At 31.7% G+C, this 16,293-nt stretch overlaps 1 protein-coding gene across 2 annotated transcripts; it reads right to left on the reverse strand.

The window, feature by feature from the left end:
- Positions 1-496: 496 nt before the first annotated feature.
- On the reverse strand, positions 497-15,687 carry LOC134724451 (forkhead box protein K2-like). Of its 2 annotated transcripts, none has more exons than XM_063587463.1 (8): positions 15,267-15,687; positions 13,796-14,005; positions 12,632-12,995; positions 11,638-11,831; positions 9,838-10,049; positions 8,890-9,090; positions 5,555-5,859; positions 497-4,729 (listed from the first exon to the last, which is right to left on the reverse strand). In XM_063587463.1, the coding sequence occupies exons 1-8, from the start codon at positions 15,626-15,628 to the stop codon at positions 4,586-4,588; spliced, it is 1,992 nt and encodes a 663-aa protein (XP_063443533.1). In that variant the 5' UTR covers positions 15,629-15,687; the 3' UTR covers positions 497-4,585. The 2 variants fall into 2 exon arrangements, with proteins under 2 accessions (XP_063443533.1, XP_063443532.1); XM_063587462.1 differs by having other exon boundaries at positions 8,890-9,117; positions 15,267-15,686.
- Positions 15,688-16,293: the final 606 nt, after the last annotated feature.

The raw sequence follows: 16,293 nt of genomic DNA on the forward strand, positions 1-16,293 counted from the left end.
TATTTCAATATTACCTTCATGGCTTTTGTTTCTTTCAATAAAAACAATTTTCTACACACAGGTATGGTCATACATGAGCAAATCTATTTCATGTATAAATTGCTGGAAATATATATATGAAATGTGGAGGAATGGCTGGAAACAAGAATGTTCCCCCAGTACATGGATGCCCAATCCACATCATCATTTTCTATGTTCAATGTACAGTGAAAATGGGGGAAAATTTCTAATTTGGCATTAAAATTAGAAAGATCATATGATAGGGAACATGTATACTAAGTTTCAAGTTGATTGGACTTCAACTTCATCAAAAAAACTACCTCAACCAAAAACTTTAACCTGAACCGGGACAGACGGACGAACGAACGTATACGCTCAGACCAGAAAATATAATGCCCATAAATGGGTCATAAAAAAAGCTTTTGATATCAGTATGAATGCAATCATAACTCAAAAATGTACTTTTGATGGCACAATAATAAAACAAGAGTTTGAGTAAAACAATATTTTTATTGATCAGAGTGGTACAACCCACTGATGGGACATACCATTTTTACTATCCAGTTATTAAATACCAATGATACAAAATATAATTGTTCAACAGTGATGAAAACAACAATATAGTTGTTCCCCAGTGAAGAGAACAACAATATAGTTGTTCCCAAGTGAAGAGAACAACAATATAGTTGTTCCCCAGTGAAGAGAACAACAATATGGTTGTTCACCAATGAAGAGGACAACAATATGATTGTTCCCCAGTTGAGAGAACAACACTACAGTTGTCTATCAATGATGTGGAACAACAATATGGTTGTTCACCAATGAAGAGGACAACAATATGATTGTTCCCCAGTTGAGAGAACAACACTATAGTTGTTCACCAATGATGTGGAACAACAATATAGTTGTTCACCAATGAAGAGAACAACACTGTTACATTTCTATTTACAATGTCCACAATAATGTTAATGAAGACAATACAAAATAATAAATTACAATGAACATTTTCAATCCATAATCATCAGTATATATTGTTAGCTTGAAAAATTATGGGTAAAAATCATAACATATGCTTTTGTAATGTTTGAAAACAAATAATTTGATCAAACATTTTATGAAATTGGTTGAAATCTGAATTTATGTATGAATGTACAATGATGTACAATAAATCGATATTGATGATTAAATTTCCTAATTTGATTTTTGTTTAATTTAAAATGAACTTTCATTTGTTATGTCTTATTCTTGAGTAACAATGATTTTTAGAGATTAAACAACTGTCATAAGTAAGTATGAAGAATTATTTCTTAATCAAGGGAAAATTCTAAGCAGTTTATGGAGTTTGCCATAAAATTCAGGTCATCAAGTTACAACTATTGTTGAAATTAAAAGAGAAATAACAGAGAATTAGCAGTTCAAATTGAAGATTATTAATTCATATTATAATCTATGTATCAATTTGTAATAAAGCATTAGTCATCATAACTTGCCAATAAAACATGGCTATCTTTAAATAATTCAAATAAATCTAATAAATATGTATTAAACAACAAAAAGCTGGGCATTTCACTTCTTCCACAAGTGATGGTTGAATATCATTAAAAGAAATTCACCACAATTAAGACTGTCTAAATTGTTCAGTCACAATGAGGCTGCCATAAATATTCAGTCAAAAAGAGGCTGTTTTAAACTTGCAATCACGAGGCTTGAAATGTTCAAGAAAAACATACAGAGGATCCAAAGAAGGCAATTTGGATCTCCCCAATGAGTAGGTTAAAGTACAACAAAAATGTACATGATAAACCAAATTTGTTTAAAAGGGTTATAACTGAGTTTTGTTTTAAAGTGCCTTCCTTGGGTACAATGTATAGTTAGTAAAACAGCCCTTAGCATTAATCTTAATTACCCAGAATGCAAATGATTTTGATAAATAAACGGACTGAGCTTTAATGTTTTATCACAACAAAGTTAGATACTATATTTGCATTTTTCAACAAAGAAAAACAATTAATTTTTACATACAAGCAATTAAACAATCATGAGAATCTATCCAAACGTAGATCCATAATTACAATTTAACACAGAAAGTTATCAGCACTATTATTAATTGATAAAATCACATCTCCAACAACAAATTCTCTCAACACAAATCATCCTGGTCTCGTACAAAGTTTTATCTGTTTATACCAGTTCATTAATATGATAATCCGTACATATAAAGGATTGAATTATCTAGGATTATGTCCACTCAAATACCTTAATATTTTGCAACTAATCATGATAAAAAAATATCCATATATATCTTCACTTTACATGCATTGCTTCACCAAGGACTGTAGTTTATTTTCAGATGCAATATGTCCTTTTGATAGTACAAGGTTTATAAAAACTGCCTATTGATACTTGTTTCAGCATAATGATACAATTTGTTATTGTTTGTCTATATCAAATATGCAGACAAAACATTCAGAGTTATGTACCTTTCTTAAACTCTTATAACTTGCATATTCTCACATATACAGATCTTGTCCAAAACCAATTTTCTATTTTTTTCTGTTCCCATCTTTTATACAAAATATGGTCATATCTTCATTTTTTTAAAACATTCACTTTTTTTTTTAATTATAAAAGCAATGTTCTTTAAACCAAACTGCCAACCTCCCTTCAAAACATTAAAAGATGCTCCCCAACTTCATAGATAAACAATATCATTAGAAAACATTCTTACAATGTGTAAACAACAACAAAAAATATTTGTGCAGACAATAAATTAATTTCTATCATTTTTTTTTTCTACTTCATTCAAATTTTATATCTTTATTATCAGTAGACAAACATGTATTTTATGTAAAATATGAGCTAAATGCTGCCTTCTATATAAACTTGTTCCATTTACCGGGTAATGCTTTTAAGAGTGAGTAATTTTTTCAGTTTTTTAATAAAACCAAATAACTTTTTCATTTTATCATATACCAAGTCCACCATCGAAAAAAAAATCTTTTCCAACATGATATGTAAAATAAACATGATGTTTGCATTATTTTATTCACTAAGGAAATCATCATGAAATCATATATCAAAGAAGATAACTCCCTCAAAATCATTTGCAAGATTTAGCAAATATTAAGTTATTTCTAACAAGAAAACAACAATCAATGAATTAGGTCAAAAAGGATAAAATGTAAATATCAGGACTTTATTCTACAAACTTGATTTACATCAGACCATGGGCTTTTTTCATTATCACTTTATATTTTTGGAAATATGACATTTTTTTCAAAATAAAATATCTTCCAATAAAGTTGGTGAAATTTGATTTGTCAAAGCGTTTGTCAGCCAATTATCACAACTTTTATTTGTGTGTTTAAAACATGCTAACAGTAATGCCATTAGAAGACCAGTTATTTATTTATATTCCCAAACCATTTCTAATTATTTAAGTATTGCCCATGTGACACCCGAACTATCAGAAAACATGTGCTCTAAAGGCAGATTTTTTTTTAAATAACCACAAACTGTTAATGCTTAAAAACTTTACTTTGTACATTGCATTAATTACTACTTTACAGGATTAAAAACAAAGATGTTTAGAGAGTCTCTTGCTCTATAACAAATTACATTTACACTACAGCTCTAAAGAAATTCCCTTTTTCAACCCATGCCCCCTGAACTTATTTTTTTTTTTTTTTAAGAAATTATCAATACACATACTTATAATATATAAATAAATTATACCTGAAAGTTAAATACAACAAGAAGAAACATGTCCATTCCATAAGGTGGTCAAGTTAGACTATGATGTGTCAAATCCAACTAGGGGTAGGTTGAAAAAGAAAAAAAAAATCTTTAGTTTTATCGTGTATATATAGTACTTCATTAAGTCATGTCATATATTCAGAAATTGACAATAAAACAATACAGAAATAAGTTACTCAGCTTTCAAGGGATAAGTTCTTGTTCTCAGCAATGGTTTGTATAAGATATATTGAAAAGCAAAAGACAAAAGAAAATATCTATTTTTTGTTTTATCTACACATTTTTTTTTTAATTATACTTCAATTTGACTACAAAGACTATATTATTTTTTTACAAAGCAAATACAACATACAATAATGCACTGCAAGAAATTAGAAGTTACGAATAGCTTATTGTTAAGTTATCAAAGCTGAGAACTATTGCAAATCCCAAGAAAGGGGAATAACTCATAATCTATTTGTATTTTTGGGGGTCTATTCAGGAGTGAAGAAATAACTTATTCATTCAAGACTGTAACAACCTCCCTCAAAACCATAAAAACACAATTTACGGTGAATTTCTGTATAAAAAATACTGACAACATTAACTTTTGAGAAGTATTGCTATTAATAATACAAAGTGGAAATATATATATCCACACACAGTCAATTTCAATCGTCTTTAACAATCAGGTCGTAAATAACAAACAATCAAGTCATCATCTCTAAATAACCAATCAAAAACAGTCTTTCATGTGTTTGTCACCCACCCGAGCTAAAATGTGTAAAAATATTTCTCCAATAACAACTAACAGACAAAAGAGTAAAAATTTCTGTAAAAATCAATTGTTTTATTCTGCCTTTGGTTCTTCTTTCCCGACTTGTTCCTCCAGTTTGATCAGTTTGTTTTCAATAGCACTATCACCGTCTCCTGCCGCCGCCGGACGTTTTGACGTAACAGGAAGTGTCAACGGAACACCACCTACAGTTGTCACCTGAAATGGAAAATAATATTTTATTTTAAAGAATTATGAGAAAAAAATATTTATACAATAAAGTTTCAAAAACTTTGAAGTTGATGCAATGAAAATATAACATTGATTGTTAGATTATTATATACCAATCATTAACATTTATGGCTTTATATTTTCAGTAGACATTTAGTTGTTACAAACTTTTTTATGGTATGAAAACTGGTAACCTGTTTAAAGCATGTGCAACAACTAAATCTATCTTAGTAAATACAATAACTTACTTGACTATTTATTCACCCTTTAGGGAATGGGGATGTATGTATTGAATTTTTTTTGTTAAGTTCCTTTTGTCCAAATAAATTCTTTCCCTCTTTTTAAAATATTGTACACAATACATTATTTTAAGTACTGATAAATTGACAACAACACCTAAGTTTACTACAACATTTATCGTCCAACATTAGCAACGTTTTTGGCCGATTACATCAGCATCCTACAGAACAGAGTGACACAATCAGGTATGTGACGTCATGTTTATGCATTGTCTATTGTTTGTAATGTCATCCGCCATTTTCTACCTTCCAAGTCAGGATTATGAAAGTTGTTATCTATTTGTTTGAGCTTTGGAATTTTCGGATTTGAATTAGATTACAGACTTTCCTTTTTGAATTTTCCTCAGAGTGCGATGTTTTTTTTTTTTTAATTGTTGTTTGTGTTGTCATATGATAATAGTTATCAGAGGTAAATACGCAAAATAAATAAAATTACATAAAAATATCTTTATCAAAATTTATGAAAATAAAATCATTCAAATTCAGATGTTTAGTTTCTTATTGACAGTCTTACCAAAAACTGAGTCTGTGATTGTTGCCCATCAGAGTGCCGCGAAGCTGCCCCTGCGGCATTAACATACTGTAAGCCTCCTTGCTGAGATAGCAAGGTCAAGCCCTGTGACCCTGCCAATGTACTACTAATAGACTGTTGCAGAATAGCCGTTGGTTGACTCGACTGACTTGAGTTGGTCGGCAACACAGTAAATGGCTGGCCAGTTGCTGACATTCCGCCTTGTTGGGCTAAACTTGTTATTAAATTTCTTACTAATGTAACAGGCTTAACAGTCTGACCACCAACTGTAACTCCTTGAAACTTATCTGAAAAGTTATAACAATGTTTGTTTAATTATTGCAGACAAACTGATACTCAATATGGTTGCATGACTTCCAATTTTTCACCTAGGATCATATCTGCATTGGCTACAACAATAACCAGTGTACTTCTAATAGACTGTGACCATATCAAATAGTGGTCCATAAAACGAGGTAAAGATTAGGTAAACCATGTCTGGTTGTCATGTAGACCTTGCAAGGGACCTATATACAAATATAGTTATTCTATTACTATTACTCATTATAAGTTAGAAATTCACATAAAAAAACTATATATTTTTTCAAGTAGTCAGATAACCATGAAAATGAGGTCAATGATAATGATAGACAGAAACTTTGCAACATAAGGTATCTGCATAAAAGATAGGAAGCATTCAGGTCTCCTATATTAAAAGATATGAAGCATTCAGGTCTCCTATATTAAAAGATATGAAGCAATCAGGTCTCCTATATTAAAAGATGTGAAGCATTCAGGTCTCCTATATTAAAAGATATGAAGCAATCAGGTCTCCTATATTAAAAGATATGAAGCATTCAGGTCTCCTATATTAAAAGATATGAAGCAATCAGGTCTCCTATATTAAAAGATATGAAGCAATCAGGTCTCCTATATTAAAAGATGTGAAGCATTCAGGTCTCCTATATAAAAAGATATGAAGCATTCAGGTCTCCTATATAAAAAGATATGAAGCATTCAGGTCTCCTATATAAAAAGATATGAAGCATTCAGGTCTCCTATATAAAAAGATATGAAGCATTCAGGTCTCCTATATAAAAAGATATGAAGCATTCAGGTCTCCTATATAAAAAGATATGAAGCATTCAGGTCTCCTATATAAAAAGATATGAAGCATTCAGGTTTCCTATATTCAATAATATAAAGCTCTATACAAAATCAAAGGTTTCACCACTGAAGCTGCAAATTGTAATACCTATGTCAGGCATACAGCGACTTCTGTTGCAGGGGAGACAATAATTCAATAAAATCTCAAGCAGCTTTGAATATGCATAAACAATGTAATAACCAGATGCTCCGCATGGAGTAGCTTTATACGACCGCAGAGGTTGAACCCTGAACGGTAGGGGCAAGTATTGACACAACATTCAAGCTGGATTCAGCTCTTAATATGGATTGTGATTAAATAGTTGACACAGCATAGGTTTCTGACACAGAATGAATGTGTTCTAATGAACATAAAATTTTCGTTTTCTCTTACAGCAATTCACTATGCTGTTGAATATTAATCCTCTCAAAAAAATGTTTGAAGAAATTTTCTTTTTATTTATGAAATTTCAAATGAGAAAATTTAACCCAATTTTTTTAATCACATCCCACTTTCCCTTATTCCAAAACTAATCGCAATTAAAATTTCTAATGGAGTTTGCAACAATAACTACTCATTTAAATACATCATAAAATATTAAGATGTAAAAAAACTGATTGTTATCACTGAATGGTTAAGATTATTTTAATTTATCAGTTGGCAGTAAAAAGTGAATATACATTGTATATTGTATATAACAAAGATTTAAGTTGATTCTGGACAAAGAAAGATAACTCCAATTAAAAAAAATTCTTGCAATTGCACAATATTGTGCAATTAGATATTTCTTGCTTACTATTCTGGACAAAGAAAGATAACTCTAATTTAAAAAAAAATTGCTATTTCACAATATTGTGTAATTAGATATTTCTTGCCATTGCGCAATACTGTGCAATTGAAAAGACTTGCTATTGCACAATACTTAATATAATAATTTTAGATCCTGATTTGGACCAACTTGAAAACTGGGCCCATAATCAAAAATCTAAGAACATGTTTGGATTCAGCATATCAAAGAACCCCAAGATTTCAATTTTTGTTAAAATCAAAGTAAGTTTAATTTTGGACCCTTTGGACTTTAATGTAGACCAATTTGAAAACAAGACCAAAAATGAAGAATCTACATACACAGTTAGATTTGGCATATCAAAGAACCCCATTTATTCAATTTTTGATGAAATCAAACAAAGTTTATTTTGGACCCTTTGGACCTTAATGTAGACCAATTTGGAAACGGGACCAAAAGTTAAGAATCTACATACACAGTTAGATTTGGCATATCAAAGAACCCCAATTAATCAATTTTGATGAAATCAAACAAAGTTAAATTTGGACCCTTTGGGCCCCTTATTCCTAAACTGTTGGGACCAAAACTCCTAAAATCAATACCAACCTTCCTTTTATGGTCATAAACCTTGTGTTGAAATTTCAAAGATTTCTATTTACTTATACTAACGTTATGGTGCGAAAACCAAGAAAAATGCTTTTTTGGGTCCCTTTTTGGCCCCTAATTCCTAAACTATTGGGACCTAAACTCCCAAAATCAATACCACCCTTCCTTTTGTGGTCATAAACATTGTGATAAAATTTCAAAGATTTCTATTTACTTAAACTTAAGTTATTGGGCGAAAACCAAGAATAATGCTTATTTGGGCCCTTTTTTGGCCCCTAATTCATAAAATGTTGAAACCAAAACTCCCAAAATCAATCCCAGCCTTTCTTTTGTCGTCATAAACCTTGTGTCAAAATTTCATTGATTTCTATTGACTAAAACTACAGTTATAGTGCGAAAACCAAGAAAATGCTTATTTGGGCCCTTTTTGGCCCCTATAAATTCCTAAAATGTTGGGACTGAAACTCCCAAAATCTATACCAACCTTTCTTTTGTGGTCATAAACCTTGTGTTGAAATTTCATAGATTTCTATTCACTTTTACTAAAGTTAGAGTGCGAAAACTAAAAGTGTTCGGACGACGACGACGACGCAGACGCCAACGTGATAGCAATATACGACGAAATTTTTTTCAAAATTTGCGGTCGTATAAAAAAACATTATTTACAATTTTATGCTTAACTGAATTTGTGATTGATAGATTTATGGCTGCTTAACATCTATATATTCAGGATCATAACAAATGAATATGAATTTATATTTTGTTCTAAAAAGAGTAACTAACTAAGAGAATACTTACCAAATGATAGAGCTGACAAACTGTTTTCTTTTTTAATTTCTGTATGGGCCCCATTAGTTAAAGATGAATTAGAAACTGTATGGGATGGTCCATTCAACACCATCTGGGCAGCATTTGTAACCATGATTTTGGGCTTAGTGATGACTGTGGGAAGTTGATGAAGAGCCGATACTGTCGACACAGATGGCTGCATTGTTGTAACTGAAATAGGGGACATAACTCTTGATGCTGAAAGATACAACAAGTTGCTCAATCAATAGTCCATTTTAAAATCACTGATTTTAGTTCAATTTTAGAAATTTTGTCTTGCAAGCAAGTGACTGATATAGAGGACTTTATTAATCAAGTGGAATAAGAATGATAACAAACAAGTGAAGACAAGAATGTGTCCCAAGTACATGGATGCCCCACTTGCACTATCATTTTCTATGTTCAGTGGACCTTGAAATCGGGGTAAAAAAAATCTGGTTTGGCATAAAAATCAGAAAGACCATATAAAAGGGAACATGTATACTAAGTTTCAAGTTGATGGGACTTCAACTTCATCAAAACCAACTTGACCAAAAACTTGAACCTGAAACAGACAGACAAACAGACAGACAAATGGATGCACAGACCAGAAAACATAATGCCCCTCTACTATCGAAGGTGAAGCATAAAAATTCAACTAAAAAAAAATGTGATTTTGAAAATTAATTGAACTGAAAATAGTTGATTATAAGAAATAGGACAGTTTATAGATTCAAGTCATTTTGTAAAACCTTTTTTATCTGATGGAAATTTTTTTTGAAACAAATCAAAATGATTTTCAAAGGCAAGCAAAAATTTAATATCAAAATGTATCCCAGTCTGGATGATTTCTTGAAATAGATCATAGTACTGAACATCTTATCAACCAAAGCTGTGTAAAAGAATCAACAGATATGTCGGATAAATGTGGCTATTTACCTGCAGGAGATCCAGGCGCTGACTGACTTATTCTACACAGCTCTGCAATAGAACTTGCAGGTATAATCTGTGGATGTTGATGATGGATGTAGTTTTGGGTTGGGGCTGGAGGCATGCTTTCTTCTGAATGTTCCGGGATAGGACTACCTTCTCGTGACATACTGTCAGGTGTAAATGAACCTCCCATCTGACTAGGAGATGTAGGTGCAGATCTGAAAATAAATTTAATTACATTTGATTTTATGAAATACTAATATCTAATACTGTGCACTCAATTTTTGTGGGTAAAAGAAATAATATTTTTTTATAATTTAGCAATAGTTTGTACACAAGTCTACAGTCTGAGCCAAAAGCTTTTTCATATACTAGTCTGGAAACTAAATATCAAAACTTGTCCCTATACAGAACTTTGAAATTTTCACTAGACAGAATCAATATTTACTAGTCTGTGGCATCTGTCTAGTGGTTAACGGTGCAGACTACACATGTAAATTTATGTTTTCCCTAAACCGACAAAAGTTATTCCACAAATATCCACAGTACGAACAGTCTGAATTTTTTCATGAATTAAGTTAAACTTTGTGATATTGTTGAGAAGCACACACATTTTAACATTGTGTGGCCTTTGTTAGGAAACTACTATAGTAACTTCATTCTATAATGCAGTTGTTATTCTGTACTTGTATGTTACTATTAAGTCATACAAATATTTGTGTTACCACTTTTGATTCCTTTACAATAATATCTTGCAGTGTCCATATGTTTCACAGCAGTTATATTACTTTATCTGTGTTTCTTAACAGCTATATTGCTTTATCTGTGTTTCTTAACAGTTATATTGCTTTATCTGTGTTTCTTAACAGCTATATTGCTTTATCTGTGTTTCTTAACAGCTATATTGCTTTATCTGTGTTTCTTAACAGCTATATTACTTTATCTATGTTTCTTAACAGCTATATTACTTTATCTATGTTTCTTAACAGCTATATTACTTTATCTATGTTTCTTAACAGCTATATTGCTTTATCTGTGTTTCTTAACAGCTATATTGCTTTATCTGTGTTTCTTAACAGCTATATTACTTTATCTATGTTTCTTAACAGCTATATTGCTTTATCTGTGTTTCTTAACAGCTATATTGCTTTATCTGTTTTTCTTAACAGCTATATTACTTTATCTGTTTTTCTTAACAGCTATATTGCTTTATCTGTGTTTCTTAACAGCTATATTGCTTTATCTGTGTTTCTTAACAGCTATATTACTTTATCTGTGAGCTATATTGCTTTATCTGTGTTTCTTAACAGCTATATTGCTTTATCTGTGTTTCTTAACAGCTATATTGCTTTATCTGTGTTTCTTAACAGCTATATTACTTTATCTATGTTTCTTAACAGCTATATTGCTTTATCTGTGTTTCTTAACAGCTATATTACTTTATCTATGTTTCTTAACAGCTATATTGCTTTATCTGTGTTTCTTAACAGCTATATTGCTTTATCTGTGTTTCTTAACAGCTATATTGCTTTATCTGTGTTTCTTAACAGTTATATTGCTTTATCTGTGTTTCTTAACAGCTATATTGCTTTATCTGTGTTTCTTAACAGATATATTACTTTATCTATGTTTCTTAACAGCTATATTGCTTTATCTGTGTTTCTTAACAGCTATATTGCTTTATCTGTTTTTGTTGAGCCTAAAACAAACATTTGAGTAATCAGCACTTTGATTCCTCTATTTGTGAGGTCCTCATTACAAAAAATTCTTTTGTTGATCTCGTTCCTGTTCAATTTTTTAACTCACCTAGTGGAAAGGCCCCCAAATGGTGCTCTAAAACATGGCACCCCTCTCTGGCGACGTCTTCTGAATGCTTGTGCTGTTAATTTGGCCTCTGAGGCAGGATCTATTCTCCAGAATGATCCTTTACCGGGTTCATCTTGTGATCGAGGTACTTTGACAAAATAACGATTCAATGATAAATTATGTCGTATTGAATTCTGAAAGGAAAGGAAATAGATATTTTATTTGAATTTTTATTTAGTGTTTTTTTTACAACTTAAAGGAAGAAGCTTGACATATATTCTTAACACCAAACCAAACAGGAAGTGTAAATGTTTGTGGATATACCAGTACACAATTTTTTCTCACTGTATCTTCTTTCTAATTATAGCACACCTCTTATAACTTACTTCTTTCATTTTGGGCTTATTTTGCAGGGTCAGGAATTTATAGCATTTACAAATGTTTAAAAATTTACACTTAGAAAATATAAAACAAATGACAGGCTTCTATAAGTTTAGGGGGTCCACTGGAGCCAGCCTCTTTGAGCAGAATTTTCTTGCCAGTCCAACCCTGCAGTTTTACATTGGTTGACAGGTATAAACATGTATATTACTGTAAATTCACAAATTATTGCCAAAAATGCTACAGGGTTATAATTGCAATAATTTGAACATGAATTTTGAAAAAAATATATGAATAAAACAGATTTTTTCTCAACATGCTCAAAATTGAATTTTAGGCTGAGCCTAAAGTGACAATAATTTTTACATTGCTTGTTTTTGTGAGTCCACATATTGTATTTTGTTGAAAAATTTCTCAGGACTGTAAAATAATTATAAATTTTGGTGAACCTATACACTGCATTACCCAAATTAGATAAATAAATCTGTAAAATATATCATCAATCTAGTAGTACTAAATTCACACAACTCATATTACTGTTATTCTTTACACCTTTGATGTAGCATTTAGTCAACGTGGCAGAGTGCTAATTAGAGTAACTGCTAATACCTACCTGCCAACCTTTGTCAGCTGTTCTGTAATAAGGATAATTTTTTGTTATGTAAGCATAGATGCCACTCAGTGTCAATTGTTTATCAGGCGCTGATGATATAGCTTGAACTATTAACTGTGCGTAAGAATAAGGAGGCTTTGAATCATCTTTGGGACTTCCCCCAGCTCCATTTGATGTTTCACTAATTTGTAACATTGGGGTATTGTCTTTTTCCTCGTGTTTAATGCTATTATTGTTAGTAAGACTGTTAGCACTACTGTTTGAAGTTACAGCAGCATTCAGGGCAGCTATCTGTGCCTCAGATATGAAGTTAGGACGGTATGATGTGCCTCCTCTTGGAGATGTTGGACAAGAATTTGCTGCACTGAAAAACAAAACACAGAACAGTTTAATCAGAAATACATTGCTTTATATAGAGTTGGACATTATTTTTTTTAAACAACTTGCCTTTTGGCAGTGCTTTTGATACGTTACTTGTCAGAAAGAGAAAATCACTTGTCCTAATTGTGTATTTGCCTTGGGAATTTTAAACTGTCATGTATCGACATTTAATAATGTAGTGTTTTACATGTACATGTACCTTAAGCGATTAAACTTGCCTTTTTTCAGACGCTTAGCCCTTTCCTTACAACAAATTTGACGCAATGTGCCCTTTGACCTTAACTCATCAATATTAGTTTGTTGTATTGATTTTTTTGCTGATAGAAGATCGAAAAGCATTGACTTAAGTTGGTTGCATGTTATTTCATGAAGACTCAAAGATGAAGCTTTGGTTCAAATCATAGCATAATATATATTTGTGTAATTTTCTTTGTTTAATATTTGTTGACTAATTTGCCATGACTGATTTGTTTAATTCATTCTTTAGTTTTCAATTAATCAAAACCATTTAATATCCTCAAATTCTTTTTTCCAGGATTCATTTAATCTCATATTCATCATCTTTCTTTTTTTATTTTTGAGGGGGGGGGGCATTTTTTTGGGATACATGTGTACTTGTCATTTTTGTCTTTGAATTGTGAGTATAGTACAAACAACTGCTTGATGTTTAAAATTGGTGACAAATTAGTCACAAATATCCTGAGTTTGTAAATGTCTTATGTTTGTATTTTTTCATTATCCTGATTATAGGTTGTTTATCTTTGTGTTTATCACTGAACATACCTAATGGTCCCTGTTGGAGATGGACAAGGACTTTCAAACCGTGGCTGCTGAACAGGATCTGGGATGTTGATCTTTAATGGAGGTAATGGTGCCTTCTTCTTTGGTGGGGTTTCCAGCTGTGGAGGGGGTGGGGCTGTTGTTGGGGGATTGTCTTCTACTAAAGACTGGAACACAATCTTAATATTTGTACTAGGAAATCTTAGAACACATCTACAAATATAAAACAAAAAAGCTTAATACATAAGTAAAAGGAACATTATGATAGTCTATTGTTTTACTCTGCTAAATGAACCATAAATGGAGAAATTTTCATTTTTGAATCAAAAGTATTGACAAAACAAAATTCCATTTTATCTAGGGGTCACTCTATATCTAGGCATAAACAATATTTGCCAATTGAATTGTTGCTGTTATGTAATCTATGTTGCTATAGATTTCATGAATCATATTTTTTTTTTATAAAGGCAGAAATATTCATTTTGTATATTTAAATGATGTTACATGTATGTACTTTGTCAGTTGTGTCTAGTAATAATTACTAGGCTATTTTCATATTACCGACTTTTGAATCTGGTTTATATTTACCTACAACATCCTGGTATGCAGTCAATTAAGAGCAACATAAAGAAGTAACATCAAACATTTAATGGTATATTCTTGAGGAAAATATGATGCCTCATATTTTCTTTACACAACAAACTCATCGGAAAATAGTAAAATTTCCCCTCAATCACACCGATTAATGATAATGTTACTTCTTTCTTTGCTCTAAATTGACTGAGTACCAAGAAGTCATAGGTAACCTGTTGAAAAATAATATAAACTTGATTCAAAAGAGAAAAGCTTTTTCGTTTAATTTTATGTGCTTTGAAATAAATTTGTTGGAAGAACATATTCATTTAAAATTTGAAGAATGTATTCATTTAAAATTTCAATAAGTAATTGAATAAAAATCTGTACTTAAAATAACTCAAAAGTATATCAATGTTTACTTCACATAAGAAATGACATGTCCTCACACCTATGGCAATAAGTCATGCTTGATAGCTTTCAAAATTTTGTTTACAAACAAAACACCCTTTTTTGCAAATATTAAAACAAAAGCAGATTTGAACAGAACATTGAAATTTTGGGAATGATGTTTCTTTTCTAAAGTATGAGAGTCAAAATGTCCCTTTTTATTCTTCATTTCAAATGCAGAAAGATAAAACGATTAGGTTCAGGTTAAAACGTAAACAAACATGCAGCCATTTTGTTTACATAGCGGCCATTATTTGACGAGCACATGGTTACCCTTTATTTACAAAATAAAGACTTAAGACGTGTTTTGATATTTTAAATTTGTGAATTTTGATAGCTTGAAAGCCGATTTGTCGATAGAAAACGGTGTCGTCGTTTATTTTCAAGTATTTGTTTGTAAACAATGCCGACAAGTTCGAGGGGCCAACTTATGGGGGAAATGCGTGCTTACGTCCTTGGAAGCTGTAAAGGCGGTGCGCCTTTTCTCTGAAAGATGCCGTCAATGAATATGCCATTCTTCCCACCACATTTCATGAAGAAGTTAGGTTGATCGTAGAAAATTTCAAGATGAACACGAGATATAAAACTAGAATGGCCCATGTTTACGTCGACATCACCCTTGCTACTATTTCTCCCTATTGTGATCCGATTTTTTCGCATAGAATATTCGAAGTCTCTTCCTTCTAATCTGGCAATAGACTGGTTCTGTGGATCCGGCTGCCATTGTATGCCTTTAGGACTTGCTGGTGCAGACTTCATCAGAGATAACAATGCCCAAGCATCGTTATCTGACGATTGTGGGACAGCAGACATCACGAGGCGATAGCACACAAAAATGGCAGCAAATCAAGGGAAAACAACATACCCTATTCCAAGTGTTTACATCACAATATCCCGACATGCTTTGCGGTTTACCCTAAACTTTAAAACGCGGTAAATTTAAAATTATTGTTATTGTTTTAGCACGCCAAACAATTATTCTAATTCGTGGTCTAGTGGTTAAGACCGATGGCTACAGTGCTGAAGGTCCCGAGTTCGATTCTCACTCGGGGTGCTAAAAATATCAGTACATTAGTAGGGTAATTTTCACCCTCTCACACACATCTCTGGTACCCAGACTTCCCGGTGTCCTAGCACTCCCTTTGTGTTGAATTGGGTGGGGATTGATTGTCCTTGTAAAAATAATTGTCGTATAAATATACGTTAGTGACACATCTCCATTAATCCTGTTAGGGAGTGTACACGGATGTCACTGTACCCTTGCAGCTTTCGAGGGGTTCTTCGGATATCGGAGGCATTTACCAGTACATACAATGATTTTTTTGCAAGTAAGACAAGTGAAAATCCATCAATCATAATTGCTTTTTCATTTGTAGGCTCTAATGAGGTAAATCAGCGATAACTCTTATTTTTTTCTAAAGCAGTGTTCTAAGATCTTCTAAAGTGGATTTTTAAAGACCCTTTTCTGATTTGTGTCC

The sequence above is a fragment of the Mytilus trossulus genome, chromosome 7 (genome assembly GCF_036588685.1).
Source record: "Mytilus trossulus isolate FHL-02 chromosome 7, PNRI_Mtr1.1.1.hap1, whole genome shotgun sequence".
NCBI classification, from domain to species: Eukaryota; Metazoa; Mollusca; class Bivalvia; order Mytilida; family Mytilidae; genus Mytilus; species Mytilus trossulus.

What these genes read in the sequence shown, in the direction of transcription:
- LOC134724451 (XM_063587462.1), bottom strand. Translation starts at nt 15,628, where the DNA reads ATGTCTGCTGTCCCACAATCGTCAGATAACGATGCTTGGGCATTGTTA. An exon ending in TCTCCAACAGGGACCATTAG is followed by an intron (nt 12,996 to 13,795) that starts GTATGTTCAGTG and finishes TTTGTTTTTCAG; the next exon opens with TGCAGCAAATTCTTGTCCAA. An exon ending in TTTGTCAGCTCTATCATTTG is followed by an intron (nt 5,860 to 8,889) that starts GTAAGTATTCTC and finishes ATAACTTTTCAG; the next exon opens with ATAAGTTTCAAGGAGTTACA.